We start from the raw sequence: 20,978 nt of genomic DNA, 5'->3' as shown, positions 1-20,978 counted from the left end.
ACAACACTTTGGGAGGCTGAAATTAACCCCAAAGTGCTTTGGGGACCTCATTCCAGGGGTATTTTGCAGAAGGGGGGAAAAACGAGCCCCAAGTGAATCTCCAAACTAGATGTTCAAAAGAGATAATGGGATGAGGATTGATGTTTTTATCTCCAGAGGACAAACATCTCAACTTTATCCTGCCCAATTCCCCATGTTGGTGAGCAACCAAATGGGTTTACTTGGAAGAAGGTCATGCTGGAGCCTCCGTGAATTGTGCCATACTCAATGGCGGTCTGGTCAGCCAGGTCATCCACTGACTCAATGGGCACATCCATGCGTTGCACAGTCAGGAAGGCTGCTAGGTTGGCCGTGTAGGATGAGATGATGATCAGCGTGAATGCCCACCTATGTAGGAAAAGACCAGGAAGTCATCGTTGCCCAGGCACACCCAGGAGTCTTAGCCCCTGTCCCCAGTCCTGCTGTGACATAGGAGAGACCAGGTGTCCCTCTTTGGAAGGAGCTCCCAGCTCAGTCGGGGTTGGTGGGGGAAGAGAAAGGAGGCAGGGCATATGATGTCAACAGAAATGAATCGGGTGTGTGAGGTTGCTTGGGAGACCATTAATTTTTTTTTTTTCTTATTTCTAAAAGGAGGTGGTTCTTGGGTTGCTATTCAAAAGAGGTGTGTCCATGCACATGAGACCGTCCGGAAGACCATGAGAAATGAGATAGGGAATGAGCTAAGGGTGCCGGCTCTGGGGGCTCTGTTTAGAACCCGAGCTTGGTCGGCTGCCCGTCCTCTCATGATGCGGTCAACCATCAGATGAGCATCAACCGTGTACTGAGCACCTGCCCTGAGCCACAGACACGATCTCATGTACCCCCTACAACGAAGGGAGGCAAAATTCTTATCCCAATTTTGCTGATGAGAAACTTGCCAAGTAACACAGTGATACATCCATATTTTAAAACCAGTCCTACAAAACCAGAAACCCTTTGAGGTTAACTGGTGACAGGCACCTTTGAAGTGCCAAGAAGCTGGAATTAGAAACTACCCTTACAATGGGCAAGCTATTTCAAAACAGAAGAGTGTTTTATTGGGTAGAGCAAACTCATTTAAAATTAGAATAATTTTGCAAGTCAGGCGGTATACATGTTAAAGGCGTTAAAACTAGTTTGTTCACTTAAGTAGGTTAAATAAGCCCTCTGCCATCTGGTCAGCAGTGTGGATCTGCATCCCAATCCATTTGTTTATGGGAATTCAGAGACATATCCAAGCACAAGTGAGGCTGGATAATCACAAATTCGGAATTAGTGGAGTCTGAATTAATGAGGCTTTAGTCATTATGAAGACATTGCCAACTAAAGCGTAGCGTTTGCCACAGGATTCAGAGGCCAGCAGCTTCCAGGAGACTTTTAAGAGTGGGAAGTCCCATTGTCTCCTTGGCCTCTGTGTCCAAGGACCCCTGCTGGCGGCCTCCCAGATGTGAAGTGACGGGCATCTGCCGACTCGGTGGGTGCATCCGTATGCCAGACCACCAGTGAGATGAGCTGGTTTAGTTCTGGCCCTCCCCCTGTGAGACCTTAGGGGAAAAGCCACATTCCTCCTCTGAGCTTGCCTGCTCAGGGAGAATAACGCCTGCTCTGCGTGTCTTTGGAGAACTGTGAGATCAAACGATTGGTGACTAATAATCTGTAAAGGACCAGATGAATGTGAGATACAGAGAAATGCAGGGATAGACTGTTACACCGAACATGGGATGACGACCATCTGGTCAACGTCCCTATTTGTGACCTATAAGTACCCGGCGTCCATCCATTCCTAAGACCTGCCTTCCTTGTTGCTGCCTCAGCTCATACACGCTGCTGGAAGTTCTTTCTCATGACCATCCCCCAGAGGAGGCCAGGGAGGTGGGGTGATCCATGCCTAGGTGGAGGCTAGCATTCTGACGCTGTTTGTGCCCTGGCTAGTGCCGTGAGTTAGTGAGCCCTGGGTGTGGCCTTGACCTCAGAGTTGGCTGGGGAAGTTCCCTCAGCCCCACGGCTACACTCCAGCGTCTGTTCCACCCTGGATGGCCATGTGTCTCTTTATGCCACTGGTCACAAGGGAATGGGTCAGAGAACAAAGTCGCTCAGGGCAAGCCTATCTTCTCTGCTGAGGAAGCAAATCACACACTCTCTCCAGAGGGGTCAGGGGACCCCTGCTTCCGTGTGAAAGGGGCATCACTGGTTGCAAAGTTGGCATTCTTGTTAGCAACGTGGTATTTTCCGTCACTTGCTCTGGGTGAGGACTCTAAGGGGGGCTGCGATGGCCCTGTCTTCTGACCTCACATTCCTGCAGGGAACTGACCAAACTGAGACCTTGATTTGATAACTCAGAACTCTGAGAGGCAGAGGGGCTCCCTAACAACTCAGGCACCCCCCCTCTTCCCACACACCCTCAGGAGTGGCGTAATGGAGCTCCCCTAGGACAGCTATTTAAAGTACTGGCGACCCTGTGGGCCAGGGCAGCACAGCCTGCAAGACTGGTGGCCCTCCCAAGTGCTCAGGCAGACGTTGTCTGCAGGAGGGAAGTCCTGGGGGTCAGGGATCTGACAGGTGGATGAACCTGACAATGGGGCCCTACGTGCAGTGCATGGGAACACCCCCCTCTGGAAGGCAAAGCCCCAGGTAGAAAGAGATCAGAGTCTGCAGCTGACTTCTGTTGTCTGCAGGGCTTCTGTCCAGATTTCCAGGATTTTGAGGGAACTCTGTGATTTTCCCTGCCAAGACCGCCCCTTTTTCCCGGTGGAATGTTAAGCCGGGTTGTCCCCGTTGATCCACTTGGTGATTTCTGGGCACAATCTGGTAATGGGTGAGCATCTTGCCCAGATGTTTTAAATCCTACTGTATTTATCATTTAGCAGAGAAAACAAAAATCCCAGCTGCGTTTTCACCTCTCCATCAGCTCTAGTCCAGTGGTTCTGGTAAATGTCCAGGCACTGGTGTCCAAGGGTGAAAACGCCACTTTTCCTTTGGTTTACACAGGCTGATAAGGAGGGGAGAGAACCAGGGTTGGAAGTCCTATAGGCTGTGACAGCCAAACCCGACAGCGGGTTTTTACGTGAGGGTGGGGAACCGGTACTCTGCAAATGTGCCTCTCTGTGCTACACGCACACACGTGCGCGTGCGCGCACGCGCACACACACACACACGTATGTCTGTTTCATTTCCCCCCATAATGCTCAAATAGCAGCTATGAGTCCACACATTTATGTATCATTTTCAAGTTTGCAAATTGCATTTCCATGCATCGAATCATTCGACCGTATTCTTTTCGCTCTGAACGAGCCAAGAGGAGAAGGGAGTTTCAGGCTGAGGCTGGCGAACTGCCCGTGTGGACGGCTCCTGAGGTCCCGTCCGGCTCTGAGCCACTAAGAATTTGCCTTTCCCCACACCTGCCGAGGTGGGCAGGTCAGGCAAGGCCCCAGAGCCGGGCGCAGAGGGACAAAGTTGCAGAAAGATGGTAGAGGAGGAGAGATGTCAGACAGGTTTGAATTCTTCCAGCAGCCAAGCCCTGTTTCACTCACATTTGCATAAATCTGCATATGCCTTGGCAGGCCCAGCCACCCAACCTCAGGTCATTTTCAGGTCTGCAAGTTACAATCGCTTTGCCGTGGGCCTTACAAGGCTGTTTTCTGCATCTCCTTTCCTGCCCTGGCTCCCCTCTGTATCCAGACCTCTGAGGCAGAGGGAAAGAGGAACCAGATAAGATGGCACAAAGTGTGTCCAACCCGGTGCTCCCAGGCCTTCTGAGCTGGCGGAATGCAACCCAGCTCCCTGCTAATCTGTTTTGAAAGGCAGAGCTCTCTGTGAGGTTCCTGTCTACCCGCAGCCAGAGCAGGGCTTATCTGAGGACTCCCTTGGTGTCCCCACCCCACTGGGCCTGGCCCCTTCTCTGCCCCGGATCTTACCAGACGCCACTGACACAGCGGGTGGATAAGGCTCGGGGGGCGATGGTGGACCCCTGCTGCATGAATCCCCCAACAGGAAACCAGAGGCTGTTGCCAAGGGAGTACTGATTCACCAGGAGGTTGCACCGGCCTTGGGCACAGGGGTGGGGGCTGTACCACTCGTAGGGGGTCAACCTGTGGGAGAAAAGGAACATAGACTAGTGCCACGGAGGGTGGGCATGATGGAAAGTGCTGGAGTCAGTGGGAGCGGCTCTCCTTTCTGGCCTCGCCTCTGTGCTTCAGGACCTGGCCTGTGGCCTTGGGTAAGCCACTTCCCTCTTCTGGACCTGGATTTTCCCAACCCCCAAATTGAGGGGGTTGGAGTATGTTGGCAGTTTTCAAACTGTTTTTCTTTCTAAAAAAAAAAAAAGGTTTTTTTTTTTCCCCAAATAAATTATGATGTGGAACTCCAAATCTAGAATAAAGTGACTGGAAGCTGGGAGTGTCTGGGGTGAACAGCGGGGAGGCTCCATTTTCTGCACCCCCTAGTCCCCAAAGTGGTCACAGAGGGATCCCAGGGCCCCACAGAGCCAGTTAGAAAACTCTCAGCCTAGGGGCGCCTGGGTGGCTCAGTCGGTTAAGCGGCCGACTTTGGCTCAGGTCATGATCTCGCGGTCTGTGAGTTTGAGCCCCGCGTCGGGCTCTGTGCTGGCAGCTCAGAGCCTGGAGACTGCTTCGGATTCTGCGTCCCCCTCGCTCTTTGCCCCTCCCCCACTCATGCTCTGTCTCTGTCTCAGAAATAAACAAACATTAAAAAAAAATTTAAAAACAAAAACAAACAAACACAGACTGCTGGGCTGGGCCCCTGATGCTCCTGATTCAGTAAGTCTGGGTGAGGCCTAAGAATATGCAAGTTCTTCCGTGATTGTAGATGCCACTGGCCCAGGGACCACGCTGAGAAACACTGGCCTAGACCGTCCCTTGGGCCGAGGGTCTCCACCCTGTTTCTGTTTCAGACTCACCTGGGGGCGTTGAAAGAAATGTCAAAGACGAGATTCTGTTCCCAGAGGTTCTGATTTGCTTTGTCCAGGTGGAGCCTGAGCATCAGTATTTTTTAAAGCCCCCCAGGTCAGTGTGATGGGCACACGGGGTTGAGAAGGGCTGCTCTAAGCTCCCTGCCCCCACCTTCCCTCCCTGATGCCCAGAACACCCCGTCTTCCTGCCCACCAGACGCACGCCTTCCCTCCTCTGCTCAGTGGCCCTGGCCGGTCGCCCACTCAAAGCATCCCAGCTCTGACGAGAGAGATGTGTCTGGGCGTGTGCCGAGCAGGGCAGGCAGTGTGTGCTCACAGGGTACTATTCGCATCACTGGTCTTCCTGTCCCTCCCCCAGCCTCGTCGGCACTCACTCTACAGTGGCTCGCCCACATTTCCACTGCCGCCTCTTGTTCCTGAATATGATGCCAGCGTGTCATCGTTGGCCCGCGTCCTGACATGTGCTCCTTCTCTCTGTGGCCTACGGAGCTGGCTTGCGCCCGGTGGTTCCCAAGCCTACAGGCCACTGGAAGTGAGCTTCAAAAGTACAGATTCCCCAGCCCCGTCCCTAGAGGTGCTGAGATGATCGGACCTGGGAACCAAACTTTTTAAAAGCTCCCTGTCTGACTCGGATATCAGCCTGCTTGGGAACGGCTGCCTTAGATCAGTGGTTTCCAAACATTTCTTTTCACCTCTAAAATCTTACCCAGCAGTACAGTAGCTCAAGAGATAAAAGCAGAACTGGTTTGGATGAAGAGGAGTTGAGGTTCTAGAGCTCAGGCTTCTTCTCACCTCCAGAGTCTCTGGTGCCTCCCAAGAGCCTTCCTGCCCTATGGAACCCTATTTGAAAATTCTCCTACACACACACACACACACACACACACACACACACACACACACACAAGGTGGTATAATCAGACCTTTAGTACATTTTTTTGGTTAATCTTTTTGTTAATGCTGGATCCTGGGGGTAGTGAGTGAGAGTTTGTGTGTGTGTGTGTGTGCACACACGTGTGTGCGTGCGTGCGCGTCTAGGGCAGGGAAGAAGGGTTGTTGAAGCCCCTGGGGCTAGTTGAAAAGCTTTAGGCTGCAGTGGGCATGGGGAAATGGGCTTATATGTCTGTATATCTAGGAACCAAGCCCTAAGACTATTTCCAGGGCCTTCGGGGTCCCTCGAGAGCTGTGGCTGGCTACCCGCAGGGGCTCAATTGAAGGGGGCAAGAGTGTATTTCAGAGAGGTGGAGCCAGGGCTCAGGCAGACAGCTTCCTAAAAGCTGCAGCACACAGTGCGGTGGAGTGGAGAGGGAAAGTGTCACGCAGCGTGCCAACCTCCTGCGTGTCTCGTCCGTTGTCACTGACAACAGATCCTTGATAGTGGCAATGCCTACAGGCCCAAGAGGGTAGATGAGTGGTACACAGCAGCCTTTGAAGACTACTGGCTTGTAAGCAAGGCCTTCCTCTGTCTGGCTGGATCTCACGGGTTCAGGATGACTTTCCTCAACTTGGCTTTGATCTCCACTGGAAGAGGCACAGGCTGGGTGATAGAATACTCCCTGCGCAGGCTGGGGGCTGCCCTGGGGGTTAAGCACTCGGCTGTCCCTTGGGGCTCCGTGTTCCAACTGGAGAGAGCACATGCTTTCCCTGAGCCACTGAGCAGACATGCCCTTGGGGAAGACCCTGCCAGGCAGAGTTGGGACATACACAAGAATCATCTGGCCCCACCACTGTGGCCCTGAGGCAAAGGAGACTGCTATGGAGGCAGCTGGAACAGAGTCACTGCCAGTTCCCTTGAAGCTCATTCTGTGGTTCTCTGCTCCTAGGTAACAGACCTTTCTGGTCCCCCACTATGGTCAGCTGAGCACTGAGCAGGGAGCTGGGATTCTGAATGAGTGACCTGTGAACCACAAGGGCTTATTCTGTTTCCGGATAGGTAAGCTGGCTCTCCTCAAGCCCAGGCTGATCCAATGGCCCAGCCCCAGAGAGAAACAACCCTCTCTGTGCACATTCATGGGCGGTCTTAGCCACGGGATGCTCTCAGGTTCTTCTGTAGGCCCAGGAATAGTTTCTATTTCTAGCGAGAGGGGAGGAATTAATTGTCACCAACCCCTGATCTGGACCAATTGTCTCAACTCAACACAACTTGCAAATGCCTCTCTCCAACCCGTCCTCCTGTCGTGTACCACCCTCCATGGCTCCCATTCACCAAGGCAGCTGTGTTTTCACTGGCAGATCTAGGCTAGGGGATGGGCCAGACCCTCTCCAGAGGGAACCTCCTCCTTTGCCCATGCCACGAGGCCTCTGGTCCCCTCACTCTGGATTCACAGGCTCTGTTTCTTGTCACTTAGCACTCTGCAGCAGATCCTGGTGAGGTCTGACGCCAGGACAGCCAAATGCATAGTGATCAATCCTGTCTCCCTCCTCCCCACCACTCTCTCTCCCCAAGCCCCGCCCCCCCCCAAGCAGGGGGCCCAGAGATGGGGGGGAAGAGGAAGGGGAAGAGGAGGGATGTAGAAGCAAATTCAGACAAGCTCACCTGTCTTCACCATGCACATTAGGGAACATGTGCATGTAGGTGGGGGAACGGGTAGTGCCAGGTGGACAGCAGGGCAGAGGACAGGTCGGGTCCTCAGTCCCTCTCCTACCCACTCCTGTGTGGTGCCAAGGTATCCTGCTCCCCACCCCTCCCATGCAGTTCTCCGCAGCGGACGCGAGGTGGCGGTGTGAGGACAGGGACGGGGAGAGGAGCCTTACCGAGCCACCAGGAAGAGGACGCAGCTGACGGCCAGATAGGCTAGAAGCATGAAGAGCCAGACGCCTGGAGAAAATGGGTCCAGGAAGGAGAAATAGCCAGGTTTGCGCCCCTGGAAATGGAGACAAAACCAAGATTCACCATACACATTCAGTCAGGATGGCCCTTGGCAGGGCAGGGCAGGGCGGAGGGTATGGGGAGTGCGGGTCTGGCCCCAGATGGCATTGCGTCGGGTTCTGGGTGACCGGTTTCAATGGCACTGGGACCCAAGGTGCAGAGGGGCTGCTCCAAGACCTATTCAGCCCTGACCTCAGCAGATGAAACAAAGGAACAGTTGGAGGCATGTCACTTCCTAGGTTGAGAAAGGCTTTGTGCTGGGCAAGTGGAACAGCGCTCAGCGCCCCTACCTACTGCCCTGTGTCCCCCCCACCCCCGCCCCCAGGGATGGCATGGCGGGCTCAGGGGCACCTTAGAGCCACTGGTGTCTGTGGTGGAGTACAACAGCACCCCTCTCGGACACTCACGTCTTTCTCATGAGGATGCTAATGTAACAGGCGCCTTGATGTTTCTGTTTGCGGGCTGATCTCACACCGAGTGAGATTTCTCCTGTAAACCTCAGGACGGTGCCATGAGGCCGATTATTATGTTCATTTTACTAGCGAAGAAACCAAAAGCCAAGGGCAGTCAAGAGATGTGTCCAAGGTTACACAGCTGAGGAGTGGAAGAGTGGAGTCTCAAATGCATGCCTTCTGACACACAGCTCAGGGCTCTTAGCATAATGCTGTGGGGAAATGTGGGCTGTCCCCAGCCCAGGGATGTGCCTGGCCAGAGTCAGAGGCGACAGTGGATGGAGCCAGGAACAGACACCTGGCCACCAAACTCCCAGACATTTTTCTGGAGGAGAGCAAACTGGAATGAGCTGTCTGCAGCTGTGTGGTCTTGGACGAGTGCACACCTTTCTCAGGTCTTGGTTGGAGGTACCTTAAATCAAAGGTGACACACTGGTGGCTTACTACACACAGCCCTCCCCTAATCTGTCTACCCTGCAATGTTTACCTATTCTGTATCCGTTGCTAACATTACATGATTGGGAGATGTCATGTAAAAATCCAGGTTTCCGGCTTTTTTTTTTTTTTTTTTTCCAGCAAAATGGGGCTTTCTAGAAACACTGGGCCCACCTTGTCAACTGGCTGGAGCTCAGTGGTGGTTGCCCCCTCTACATATGGCCTGCTCTCTCCAGCTCGTCTTTCTCTCTGTCCTTCCATACTGCTGCGGTTTCTCTGGGCAAACAGACATGAATTCTAGTGCCCTGTCGCTCACGACTACTTCCTTCTGTGTCTCTCAATTGAGAAATACCCAGGGGGGAAAAAATCTTTCATTGTTGCTTTCTGAATCTGAAACCCCATTAGATGCTCCGTGTCAGAAATCTATACCTGATTATATCACAACGAGTGAATCGAGAAAAAATGACAGCACTATTTAAAGCTGCCATATTTGGTTATGGGTGATAAGGAATGACACACAGTCATGGGAAAAACTCCTGGAGACTCAAGTTATAAAACACAGAACACCACACAAACGAGGATCAAGACATAAACATAGCTCCACTGGAAATGTATCAGTCATGCTGGCAAGGGAACATCTGATTCTTCTTGCGATTGACTGACGCCAACCAAAAGAGCAAGGGGGGGGCAGTTATTTGAGATTTGGGTCTGGGCGCCTACCGCCTTGGTCGGGGCTGAGCCCAAGCTGTTTAGGTGATGCCAAAGAGAAGTACGTTCCTTGCAGGCTCTGAACACCTGCTATTATTTATTTATTTTTTCTATGCGGATGCATCAGAACGCTTCCTTCCCCAAAGACATCTGAGTTACTGGTGCTTGGGGGCAAATCAGGTGTTATATGCCACGGGCATTTCTTCCGAATAACAGCTTTTCCTTAACCCAGAGATATACGATGGCGATACTTTCCTCCTGGAGAACTCAAAACGTTGCGCAATGTTCCCTTGATTTCAATACCCAGTCCTCTATATTGACAGATGGAAGAACTGAGACCCGGGGAGGTTAAGTGCCTTGCTCAAATCAGTGGTGATGCCTTCAATTTCTCCGGTGCTCGTTCGTCAAGCTGCGCCATAGAGATGCCACTTCTCTTTCATTCAGATGGCAGCTGTACCGCGTCTCCCTCTTCCTCCTTTATCTTTGCAACTTGCTCCAATAAACTCCCTAATTAATCTCACGCCTGCTCCCCAATGCCAGCAGGATCCCAACCTACTCCATCTCAACCCCTTAAAGTGCGCTTACACATTATTTATTTATACCCGTCACCATTTATTTTGACTCTGTCACATTGATAGGCATTTGTATTGATTTATATCTGTCTCTGTTGACTGCGAGTTGGGCCGGTTGCTTCTGGGGACGATAGCCACTTTGGAGGCAGATAACTGATTATACCCAGTCTATGCCCCAACCATCTAGGACAGGCCAAGCCCCACGGACGGAGCTGAAAATCAGATGGCACCAAAATTTAACTAGTTCCTTGACTTTTCTACCGTACTTCAGACTGACCACACCAGCGCCAGCACTCATGATGCTGTCTGATGGTGGGAAAGATTCAAGGGGCTGGTCACCAAATGATGGCAATCCCAGCATGGTAAGGCCCTTTGAATGTTAGCACAGGACCTGCAAAGTGGCCCTAAACTCCCCTTTCATGTTGAAAATCCCTCTTATCGGGGCGCCTGGGTGGCTCAGTCGGTTAAGCATCCGACTTCAGCTCAGGTCATGATCTCACAGTCTGTGAGTTCGAGCCCCGCGTCGGGCTCTGTGCTGGCAGCTCGGGGCCTGGAGCCTGCTTCGGATTCTGTGTCTCCCTCTCTCTCTCTGCCCCTCCCCTGTTCATGCTTGGTCTCTGTCTCAAAAATAAATAAAAACATTAAAAAAATAATTTTAAAAATAAAGAAAATCCCTCTTATCCACAAAAACAACCTGATGAGTGATACTGAATTCTATGCGTACTAGAAGAAATGAATTATAGTCAGAATGCTGCTGCTCTCCCAGGGTCCGGAGCCAGATGCGTAAGGACACCAGAGCCAGGTGACTCAGGACAGGCAGTGAATTGAGACACAGACTCTGGAGCTAGCTTGCCCAGGACTGAATCCCGGCTTTGCCACTTACAATCGAGTGACCCTGGACAGGTGACTTAACCTCTCTGGGCCTCCATTTCCTCTTTTGTAGCATGAAGGTAACAATAAAACCTACCTCAGGGGGTGGTTTTGAGAGCTAGATGAGTTAACACACAGTAAGGGCTACATACGTGTTGGCTTCCCTCTAATGGTAGCCATGAGGGAAGGGGGAGGGAGGAGGCAGTAAGTGACAAAGGATGGAACTTCTTTTTATATTGATTCTTGCTCAGCGGACAAGAAATCCCTTTTTCTGTCTTGTAGTGACACACGCTAAAGATGCTTGGGGGGAGAATGCCACGTGGCCACAGTCACTTTCCATAACTCCTACTAGCATTCCTGTGTGTTATGATACATGAATCGTGAGGATTCGCCAGGGCTCTCCAGGGAAGCCATTAGCGCAATACCAGGCTCTCTTCTGGAAACATGGCTTTTAGAAGCCAGTGATTCCAACCTTTGGAACTCAGTTCTGCCTCAGCCTTTCCGCCAAAGTCACAGAGCGGGTCAGGTGTGTGGCGGGTTCTTCCGTGTTTCTGGAAGGGCTGTGTATCCTAGTCACCATTTCCTTAGTGGTGACATCACACAAATTAGTGACGCTGACTCTCTTCCTGCCCCCTCTGCTCTCCCCATGCCCTCCATGTGGTTTTGCCAGTCTTTAGAACTAAACGGCAGCATATTCAGAGTCTTCTTTCAACTACTGGCCGTGGTCAGCGGTCAATAAAAACTCTTTAGGGCTGAAGTGATAAAAGAACAAAGTCTCCATGTCTCCTGGAAGAGGCAGAAGAAGATGATTTCCTCTTGTCCCACCCTGGGAACCCATGGACAGCTTTCCTCAGTGTGTCTGCAATGGGCTGCCTTGATCATAGTTGGGCCTACCATGCACTTCCCACCCCTGAAGCCAAGAAGAAAAAAAAAAAAAAGCAAGCAATTAATCCCTCCTCACAAAAACTACCCACATGGGTTTGCTGCCTATGTAACCCACATACCAGCTTATCTATTTTCACTCTGCTGATTGGAAGTCTAGTATGAGGAGACCTGAGTTCTAATCCTGACACTGACCTTGACTTGCTGAGTGATTCTACACAAGCTGCTCAACATCTCTGGGTGTGATTTCCTTCTTCCAGAAGATGGGACCCAACAATCAACATGAAGGGGGAATGTGAGAATTACTACAGCAATGTTGATAAAACACCTTGAGCTTCTTGGGATAGGAACACTCAATAAATAACCCATATTAAAATGATCATGTGCTCAGGAAACCATATTTCCATTATATGGGCTATCATGTTGCTTAGCTTTAAGGAACAGAACTCGATTCATTTTCTGTTTTCTTACAGCAGCGTATTAAGCAGTATTAGAAATGACTCACTGGTTTACTTAGCATTGTTCTCCATTTTTCTAGACAGTCTTTCCAAAATGAAACCGACCTTCTTGAAAACATGGGTAATATATCCAGCGAAAATGCTGGGCATTAATTTAATGTTGGCATTTATTTCTCTCTCGCTTTTTAATTACTGTCTTTTTTTTTTTTTTACTTTTCTTGACAGAGAAGACTCTAGCTAGGAGTTAAGGGAAAAGAACAGAGTATATAAAACTTTCCCATTTGTTAATCAGAGGTAGAGCGGGACAGTATAGGGAGAAAACAGTAAAGTTACGTTTTCAAGGGAGTCCAAGGTGCTCTGGCTGGCTTGGGACACTATATGGGATAATAGAGTACGATATAGTATAGTATAGCATAGTATAGTATGGTATAGTATAGATAGTATCCTCAGATTAGAAAGGATTTTGAGGGTAGCCTAGGTGGCTCAGTTGGTTAAGTGCCTGACTCTTGATCTCAGGGTCATGAGCTCAGGCCCCTCACTGAGCTCCACACTGGACGTGGAGAACTTCCAACCCCCCCCCTTTTTTTAATGTTTGTTTATTTTTGAGAGAGAGAGAGGGAGAGAGACAGAGCATGAGTGGGGAAGGGGCAGAGAGAGAGGGCAACACAGAAACCGAAGCAGGCTCCAGGCTCTGAGCTGTCAGCACAGAACTCCACACGGGGCTCGAACCCATGAACCATGAGATCATGACCTGAGCCAAAGTCAGACGCTTAACCAACTGAGCCCCCCTGCCCAGGTGCCTCCCTCCTTTTTCTAAGTCGAAAAAGAAAGGATTTTGAAAATTCCGCTGACACAAGGCCTTGACGCAGAGAAATACACCCAACTATACCATAAAGATGGGTAGTTGGGAGTGTATGAACTTGCAGACCAGAAACTCGGTTCAATATAACTTCCACCGTTGTGCTCTTTCCTCTTTCCATGGCACCACTAGCCACCGCTAGCCTTAGAGTCCTTCCGTGTAAAACGGGAATCCCACTACCTGCCTCAGGGGATTGCTGTATTAAACCAGAGACTATAGGCGAAAGAGCTCCATAAATAAAGAGATGCCAGGCAGATGTTAGTCAACACACAAGTATCCTGGACGTACACCCAACCTCGCTGAATATGTCAACTCTGAATTTTTTAAATGTAATTATGCATCTGGGGGCTATCTATGCCAAATGTCAAATCTCAGGTTGGCTTCCGGCATGCTCTGATGATGCCTTGCTACGACAGTCAGTGCGTGCTTGAGGAATACAAACTTACTTTAATATTAATCTGAGCAAAACATCATTAGGCAAATTACTGCTGCAGAAAGAGAACAGAAACTGCACGAGACGCTCTAATGTTAAATAGGAATGTTTTCGTTTTTCTGGGCTCTTCTCCCCTCCATTCACACAGATCTTTGAGAGCTTATGGTGTGCGTCAATTTCATTAAACCCGGCACTGCAGATGGCCTAGGGGTTCTACTGTTACAGTATATGCAGAACTTCTCAGTAAGAAAGAAGGAGCCGATATGCCAAGGAAATCGAGACAGCCTTGAACTTCAGATGTCCTGTCACTTGATTCCCATCCGTAGAGTACCAGGGGGCACCTCAGATTCTAATGGCTGGACCCCGTATGTATAGCTTGGGAGATCATCTGGCCCCGGCCAGGGATTCCGATGCCCCGTCAGGTGGGTACGATGCTGCATGTAGGATACGCGGGCTCAGGGCGGGAGGGAGAAGTGAGTCCTGGTGGCAGCCATGTAGGCCTGGAGCAGAAGATGCCCCTAGGATGCCCGTGATATCTGCCTCCCATCTCTTCCTGTTGTCAAGACCACTGGAGTCAAGGTCAGGGAGAAAAAAAAAAAGAAATCTATTTAGGGCATTCGTTCTGCTGCTTGGGATACTAGGCCTCCTAACGGAAGTCAGGCTCCTAGGGCTCTGTACTGTGCCATCAGGAGCCACAAAGGAAGGTGGTGCTCACTGCCCACAGGACCACAGGGTACTTCCCTCATCCTCCTTCCTGCCTTTCTTCTCTCCATAGTTACGAAGCTAATATTGCCTGTTTGGGATGATCACGTTTCCATACCAAAAATCAGATCATAGAAATGTATGGCCTGACAAGAGGGTACCTTCTCCTCAATGTATCTCCCACTAGGATCCACTTGAGGAGAGATGATGAAGAATAGTGCAACACAGCACATGAATGCTATACTAGAGGTGTGGGCAGGGGGCAGCTGCTCAGGGAAAGAAGCAATCGGCTCCATCCGGGGGACTCACGCTGAAGAGCAAGTGCCATTTGAGCTGGGTATTGAAGGCTAGGGAGGAGTCTGTTACATGGATGAGAGGCAAGCAGATGGGCATGAACCCAGGTAGGGGACAGGAAGAGGCCAGTTTGATGGTGAAGCGGTGAGCAGTATGGGGTACAGATGCCTGCGGTGAGGCGCGGAACAGGAAAAATCAGCTTTACTCTCCAGGCTGAGAAGGATGGACTTTGTCTTGCAAATGATGGGCAGCCAGTGAATGATTTGAAGTAGGAGGCTGATACGATTGCATTTATTTAAAAAAATAACGGTAAACTAAAAAACTACAATCCTCAGCAAGTCACATACATTTACGAAATGTAACAGCTAACACTTTCTTGTGTATATGTCGGGCACTGCTGTAAGTGCATTACTTATGTACTGCTGTATCCTCATCAAATTTGCATGACAACCCATTTTCGCAGATGAAAAAACTGAGACACGGGTGATATGCAGCTCGTACGTGTTTGATCTGGTTCCAGGACTTTCACTCCACTGTGCTGGCAATGCCCTTGACCCCCCTTTAAAAATTTTTTTTTTAATGTTTATTTATTTTTGACAGAGAGAGACAGAGACAGAGACAGAGCATGAGTGGGGAAGAGGCAGAGAGAGAGGGAGACCCAGAATCTGAAGCAGACTCCAGGCTCTAAGCTGTCAGCACAGAGTCCAACGTGGGGCTCGAACTCACGGACCGCGAGATCATGACCTGAGCCAAAGTCAGACACTTAACTGACTGAGCCACCCAGGCGCCTCTGGGCTCCTTTGATGAAGATACTGTACTGCATAAGAAACACTCTACCCTCAAGGAGAACACAAGCCACCATAATGGCAGCAGCAGGTTAGAGACAGAGAGAGCCTGAACCAGGTGGAGTCATTGGGGGATGGACAGCATACTTGAGAACTCTTTAGGAGGTGAGCTGACCAAGTGAAGGTGGAGGGGTAAGAGAAGTGAAGGGCAGCTCAACTCACTGGGCGGAGACGCGATGATCTGATATGGGACAGAGGAGAAGCAGGCAGAACTAGACTGAATACAGCTTCTGACACTGTTTTTGAGGTGCCCGTGAGACATCCAGGGGCCCGTGAGACATCTAGGTGATGTCTAGTCATGTGTTCAAAATACGCTTCTAGAATTCAGGGGGGCGGTCAGGGCCAGATTTACAGATTTGGTAGTGGGTGAGATTACCCAAGCAGAGAGTTGTCAGAGTGAGAAGGAAAATGGGTCAGGGACATTCATGGGGTAGACAGACAGAGAAAGAGGGGTCCACAGAAATGCAGGAGAGGCAACGATCAGAACAGCAGGAAGAAACTGTGACCTGGATCCCAGGGATGGAGAGAGTGTTCAAAAGAGGGGGAGGGATCGACAACAACAAATGCCAAAGCCAGAATGCTCAGCTGGCCTCTGAGTGGCAGGGAGTAGGTGGTCCAGAGAGCGAAACATTCTTCTGATTTTGGTCCTAGAGATGCCTGGGCAGAAACAGACGTTACACCCCAATAGTGAGAAGAAGGAGAGGACCACATAATTACCTCTTGGTGATTCCATGTTCAAGAAAAACCCTAGGTAATCTCAGATTGTCGGAAATTCCCAAATTATTTCTGATTGCCTTTCAACTTCACAGACATTCCTGCCATCCTTATTATTTTGGAGGGTTCTGCGATATATTCTAAATAGGCATTTATACTCTGGGTTAATTATTTTAACCTTTGCACACAGGTTCGACTATCACCAGATGCTCACTTTTTGGTAATAATCACTCATGACTCAGGTGACCTCAGACATAGAATAAAGATAGAGATTCTAGGTCATGAATAGATTATAAGTGAAATTAAATTACCATATAGTTGTTCACAGGTAACTATCGATTAGAGAAAATTCACAAAATAATAAATACTCAGTATTCAACTTTAATTTTGTTAACTTAACACAATTTTATGAACGATAGCTTCTCTGTGTAATTTTAGATCTAGGCTTTTGTGGTGAACTCGGCGGGGCTATCCTTCGGCATCCGCTGTTTCTGCCAGTTCAGGGTACAGATGTTTCAGATGCGGCCAAGTTCACCTCCAATTTGTTCTCACCAGGTCTCCCCTGGTTTCATTGATTCAGGATTGTTCTCTCCCCAGCTGACTTTTTGGTACTTTCTGAGCAAACTGCCTCACACACAGAATGCATTCAATAAATATTTGTTGAATGAATGCATAAACTGTCAGTTCCGCTTAGGGTGAGCTGTTCACGCCAGTACTCAGTTTTTACCCAGCTCGGCCCCCCCCGTTATAAATCAGATCTAAGCAGCCATGTGGCGTACTAGGCTGGAAGAGGGGAGGGGTCCTGAACAGAAAGGGGAACCGTATCAGTTAGGGTTCTCCAGAGAGACAGAACCAACAGGGTGTGTGTGTGTGTGTGTGTGTGTGTGTGTGTGTGTAAAGAGATTTACTTTAAGGAATTGGTTCATGCCATTGTGGGAGCAGTTAAGCCCAAATATATAAGGCAGGCTAGAAATTCAGGCAGGATTTCTAAGCGACAGTCTCGAGGCAGGATTCCTTCCGGTTCAGGAAACCTGTTTTTGCGCTTAAGGCTTTCAACTGATTGGATGAGGCCCACCCACCTTAGCAAGGGTAATCTCCTCTACTGATGATAGCGGTTAATCACCTCTACAAAATACCTTCACAGAAATCTAGGCATCACAGCCAAGGCAAGCTGACACATAAAACTTCACAACCCAAGAACTAATGCGGCCATGGGTTTGTGGTGGTAGGAAACACTTGGCCAACAATCCAATTAAGGGTGTCCGGAGGGTTGGTGAATGGGAATTTTGTTCTGGCCGGAGCTGATATTCCAGGCGGTGCTGGCCTGGGTGGTGAGGGCAGCCTAACAGCAGATGTCCCCAGGCAGTGAGTGGAAACACTTGGTGTCAGGTGCCTTCGCCCACACAGTCCATCGGGTCATGAGTGAGGCTCTAGAATCCTTGGCATTCATCAAGAGATCAAGGCCAGAGCCTAGTTGTACAGCCTGGCCACAGCAATGTGGCGTGGAGAAAGCTTCTATGTCCCCATTACTTTGGGATGCTCCCTCAGGGCTCGGTAGCAAGATTGGGATGGGGTGGGGTGGGTTCAAGAGACTGTGCTGGCAGGACAATAGCTGAGGGAGTAGTGACAGGTGTAAGGGTGACAAGAACACTGTCCCCAGAATTAGGAGACTTGGCTTCCAGGCCCAGCCCTGTATTTAGTTCCAAATGTGACTTTAGCTTCCTCACCTGTCACTTTGGAATTATAATACCTTCCCTCTTTTCTCAAAGAACAGTCCGAAGGACCGAATGAGAGAAGGCACACAAGAATGCTTTCCAGAACACGTTATCCAAAAAAGATCACACAGATGAGGGGGTGGCAAGCCTGGTGTCACAGAGAGAGCAAGCTCGAATCACACCATTCCTGGGTTTGAACTCTGCTCTTGCACTGTTATAAGAATAACCCGAGTATACTGGTGTCCTAGGGCCTGCTATGACAAAGTGTCAAAAATTGGGCGGCTTAAAAAAAACAGAAATGCATTGTCTGAGTTTGGAGGCTAGAAGTTCAAAATCAAGGTGTCAGTGGGGCCGTGCTCCCTCTGAAGGCTTTATAAAAAATTTTTTTAAAACGTTTATTCATTTACGAGAGACAGCACAAGCAGGGTAGGGGCAGAGAGAGAGGGAGACACAGAATTGAAGCAGGCTGCAGGCTCTGAGCTGTCAGCCCAGAGCCCGACGCGGGGCTGGAACTCACAAACTGTGAGATCATGACCTGAGCCGAAGTCGGACGCTCTACCGACTGAGCCACCCAGGTGCCCCTTAGGCTTTAGGGGAGGACTCCCTCCTTGTCACCTGAAGCTTCAGGTGGTCCTTGGCGTTTCTTGGCTTGTAGATACATCATCCCAACCTGTCTCCAAATTCACATGGTCTTCTCCCCTGTGTCCCCATTTCTCTCTTTTTATACAGACGCCTCTCGTTGGATTAGGACTCACCCTAATCCAGTATGACCTCATCTTAACTTGATTGTGTCTGCAGAGACCCTGTTTCTGAATAAGGTCACAGTCACAGGTCCTGGGGCTTAGGACCTCAACATGTCTTTTGAGGGGATACAATTCAACCCATAACAAGAGTCCATAACATCACAGGTGCCTGAAAGAGTGTCTGGCACATGGGAGGTGCTCCATGAACCGGAGCTCTCATTGTCGTGAAAAAGAGGAGGGGGAATCAGAATCCCCCTTAATTCACAAGACACACACATCAGCGACAGCGTCTACAGTGACCAACTGCTCACATTTTTCTGTTTTAGCCTAGAGAGCTTGGGATTTCGATGCTGCCTCCCCTCTCAGAGGATTGGCCTCCTTTCCTAAGACGGGCCGTGATCGTGATGGATGCTGAGGCCCAGCACAAGACAGCGCTCTTCCGAGCTGCTTGAATGGGCTCTGTGACGAGGGGACCTTTCCTCCTGCAGAAATGGGCCGTAGCAGCACCAGCTCCGTGCGCCCAGGCTGGGACTGTGAATACAGGCAATCCCCTTTCTGCAGGGCTGGGATTTGGGGCCTGGGAAGGAGTCAGAAGCCAGAGGGTCACTTCTTCAGCTGGCCCGTGGGATGAGCTCTTGATCCCTCCCCTGTAGGGCAGCCTTTGGTGGTGCCAGGAAACACACTGGAAGACACCATGTTAACGTGACCTTGGGCACCTATAATGACTCGAGTACTGGGGGGGGGATCCACGTAACAGCTGTGCGCTTAGAGACAGTTTGGATGAAAGGATGAGAACAAGTTTCTTCTGGTTCGGTAAGAAAACTACGGAAAGTCAACTCTGCACGGGCAACGTAACTATTATCCACTTTGTGGATGGGGTACAGCCAGGGTACCCTGGCAGGCCCGTCCTCCACTGCCCATTGGTGTGCTTTCACAAACTCCTGTAGATGCTCACTGTACTCATGCCAGCCAACCTAACCAGAGAAGCCTTTCTTTTCTTTTGTTTTTCTTTTTTTTTCGAGGACACAGAAGAGGGGACAGACCAGAGATAAGCGATGTTATCTATTCAACAGTATGGATAACCCAGAGAGGAAAGAGTCCACATTCCCTCACCAGACGCAATGCTTGGCGTGAACCAAGGTGCACCGGGGAGTCGGTGAGATCCTTGAAAAGGCTGGGATAACTTATCGGGACTGGGGACCCTGTCCCCAGGCAGAAGCAGAGTGACCACTCTGTGGTCCCACACCCTGTGCACCAAGGGATGAGCAATCACTCTTGGTCATCTCTATTCAGTGAGGCAGGAGCAATTTTTACTGGAAAGCCCACAAGTGTGACTTTTCCATTCCTCCTGTTTGCAAGTCCGTGCAGCTGATGGGGGAAAAAATAGCCCAGCTCATTTGCATTTAAGTCTTGAAATCTAAATATTTCCGTGAGTCATTCATTATTACCATATAACTCAGTGTTTGCATGCAAATAACTTTAATGACATAAATGCTTATAAAATAAGTCTCTTACCATATGAACTCGGTAAAGAATGCTAATTCCCAGAGTCATGAATGGCTTGGAGAAATCAATCACCTTCTCCCGTTCAGCAGTAATGGTGAGGCCTGCCACAGCCAGGTCTGCTTTCTGAAAGGACAGAGAAAGCCCATCAGTGGGGTGGCCTTGTTAGAGGCAGGTATGGGGACTTATGACCAGAGGTCATCACTACTGGGGAGATGTCACTCTAGTCTGGTTTCTCTGTGTGGGAAGTGACTCTAGATAGTCACAGTACATTCCAGGCCTGAACATAACAGGACATGGGTATTGAAGCTATAACTTATGGTCATTTGAGGTCAGACCCCTCTAAATACATCAGTAAGTATAAAAAGCCGGGGGCATCACTACAGACCGTTCAGAGACAGTCTCGAAACGCCCTAGGCGAGGGAAAACCGGCACATAGGCTGCTGGATTCTCAACATCAAGTAGTTTTTAAATTCAACTTCTTAATTTGCTCTGTCAACAGAACTTGATGGAGTTGCCAGGTTGTAGAGGACGCGTGGTGGGAGGCAGTTACAGTGAAAAACAAAAATGATGTAACCACGGAAATGAGAAACAATCTAATGCAACCCCACTCATTTCACGGTGAGGACACGGAGGCTCAAATTGAGCTGGTGGCTCGACGTCACAGAGTCTGTCCTTGTCAGAGCTGGGGCTGGACCTGGGGCCTCCGGGACCACTGGCCACTTACGTTGCTGTTAAGGTTAAAATTCAGGTGCCATAGAACTAAAAGAAGGGTCTCTGGCCCTTCATGCAAAACCACCAGAATCTGTTCCAAGGACATTTCCTTCCTCCCTTCCTTCCTCCCTCCCTCCCTCCCTCCCTCCCTTCCTTCCTTCCTTCCTTCCTTCCTTCCTTCCTTCCTTCCTTCCTTCCTTTTTCTTTCTTTCTTTTTTTCTCTCTTTCTCTTTCTTTCTCTCTCTCTCTCTTTCTTTCTTTCTCCTTC

The 20,978-nt window shown here is 49.9% G+C and overlaps 1 protein-coding gene across 4 annotated transcripts in view; it reads right to left on the bottom strand.

Moving 5' to 3' along the window:
* Positions 1-20,978, bottom strand: part of GRIK4 (glutamate ionotropic receptor kainate type subunit 4) — a 306,356-nt gene that overhangs the window by 24,496 nt on the left and 260,882 nt on the right. For all 4 annotated transcript variants that reach the window (XM_040483332.1, XM_040483335.1, XM_040483333.1 and 1 more), the window contains 4 exons: positions 20,009-20,122; positions 7,697-7,806; positions 3,933-4,106; positions 222-387 (listed from right to left, as the gene is read on the bottom strand). In XM_040483332.1, the coding sequence (XP_040339266.1) occupies positions 222-387; positions 3,933-4,106; positions 7,697-7,806; positions 20,009-20,122 (564 nt within the window). The remainder of the gene's footprint in view (positions 1-221; positions 388-3,932; positions 4,107-7,696; positions 7,807-20,008; positions 20,123-20,978) is intronic.

This window comes from Herpailurus yagouaroundi, unplaced genomic scaffold (genome assembly GCF_014898765.1).
Source record: "Herpailurus yagouaroundi ecotype Mexico unplaced genomic scaffold, PumYag 161, whole genome shotgun sequence".
NCBI classification, from domain to species: domain Eukaryota; kingdom Metazoa; phylum Chordata; class Mammalia; order Carnivora; family Felidae; genus Herpailurus; species Herpailurus yagouaroundi.
The sequence above is the reverse complement of the archived record's forward strand: the minus strand, read 5'-3'. Positions and strand labels throughout refer to the sequence as shown.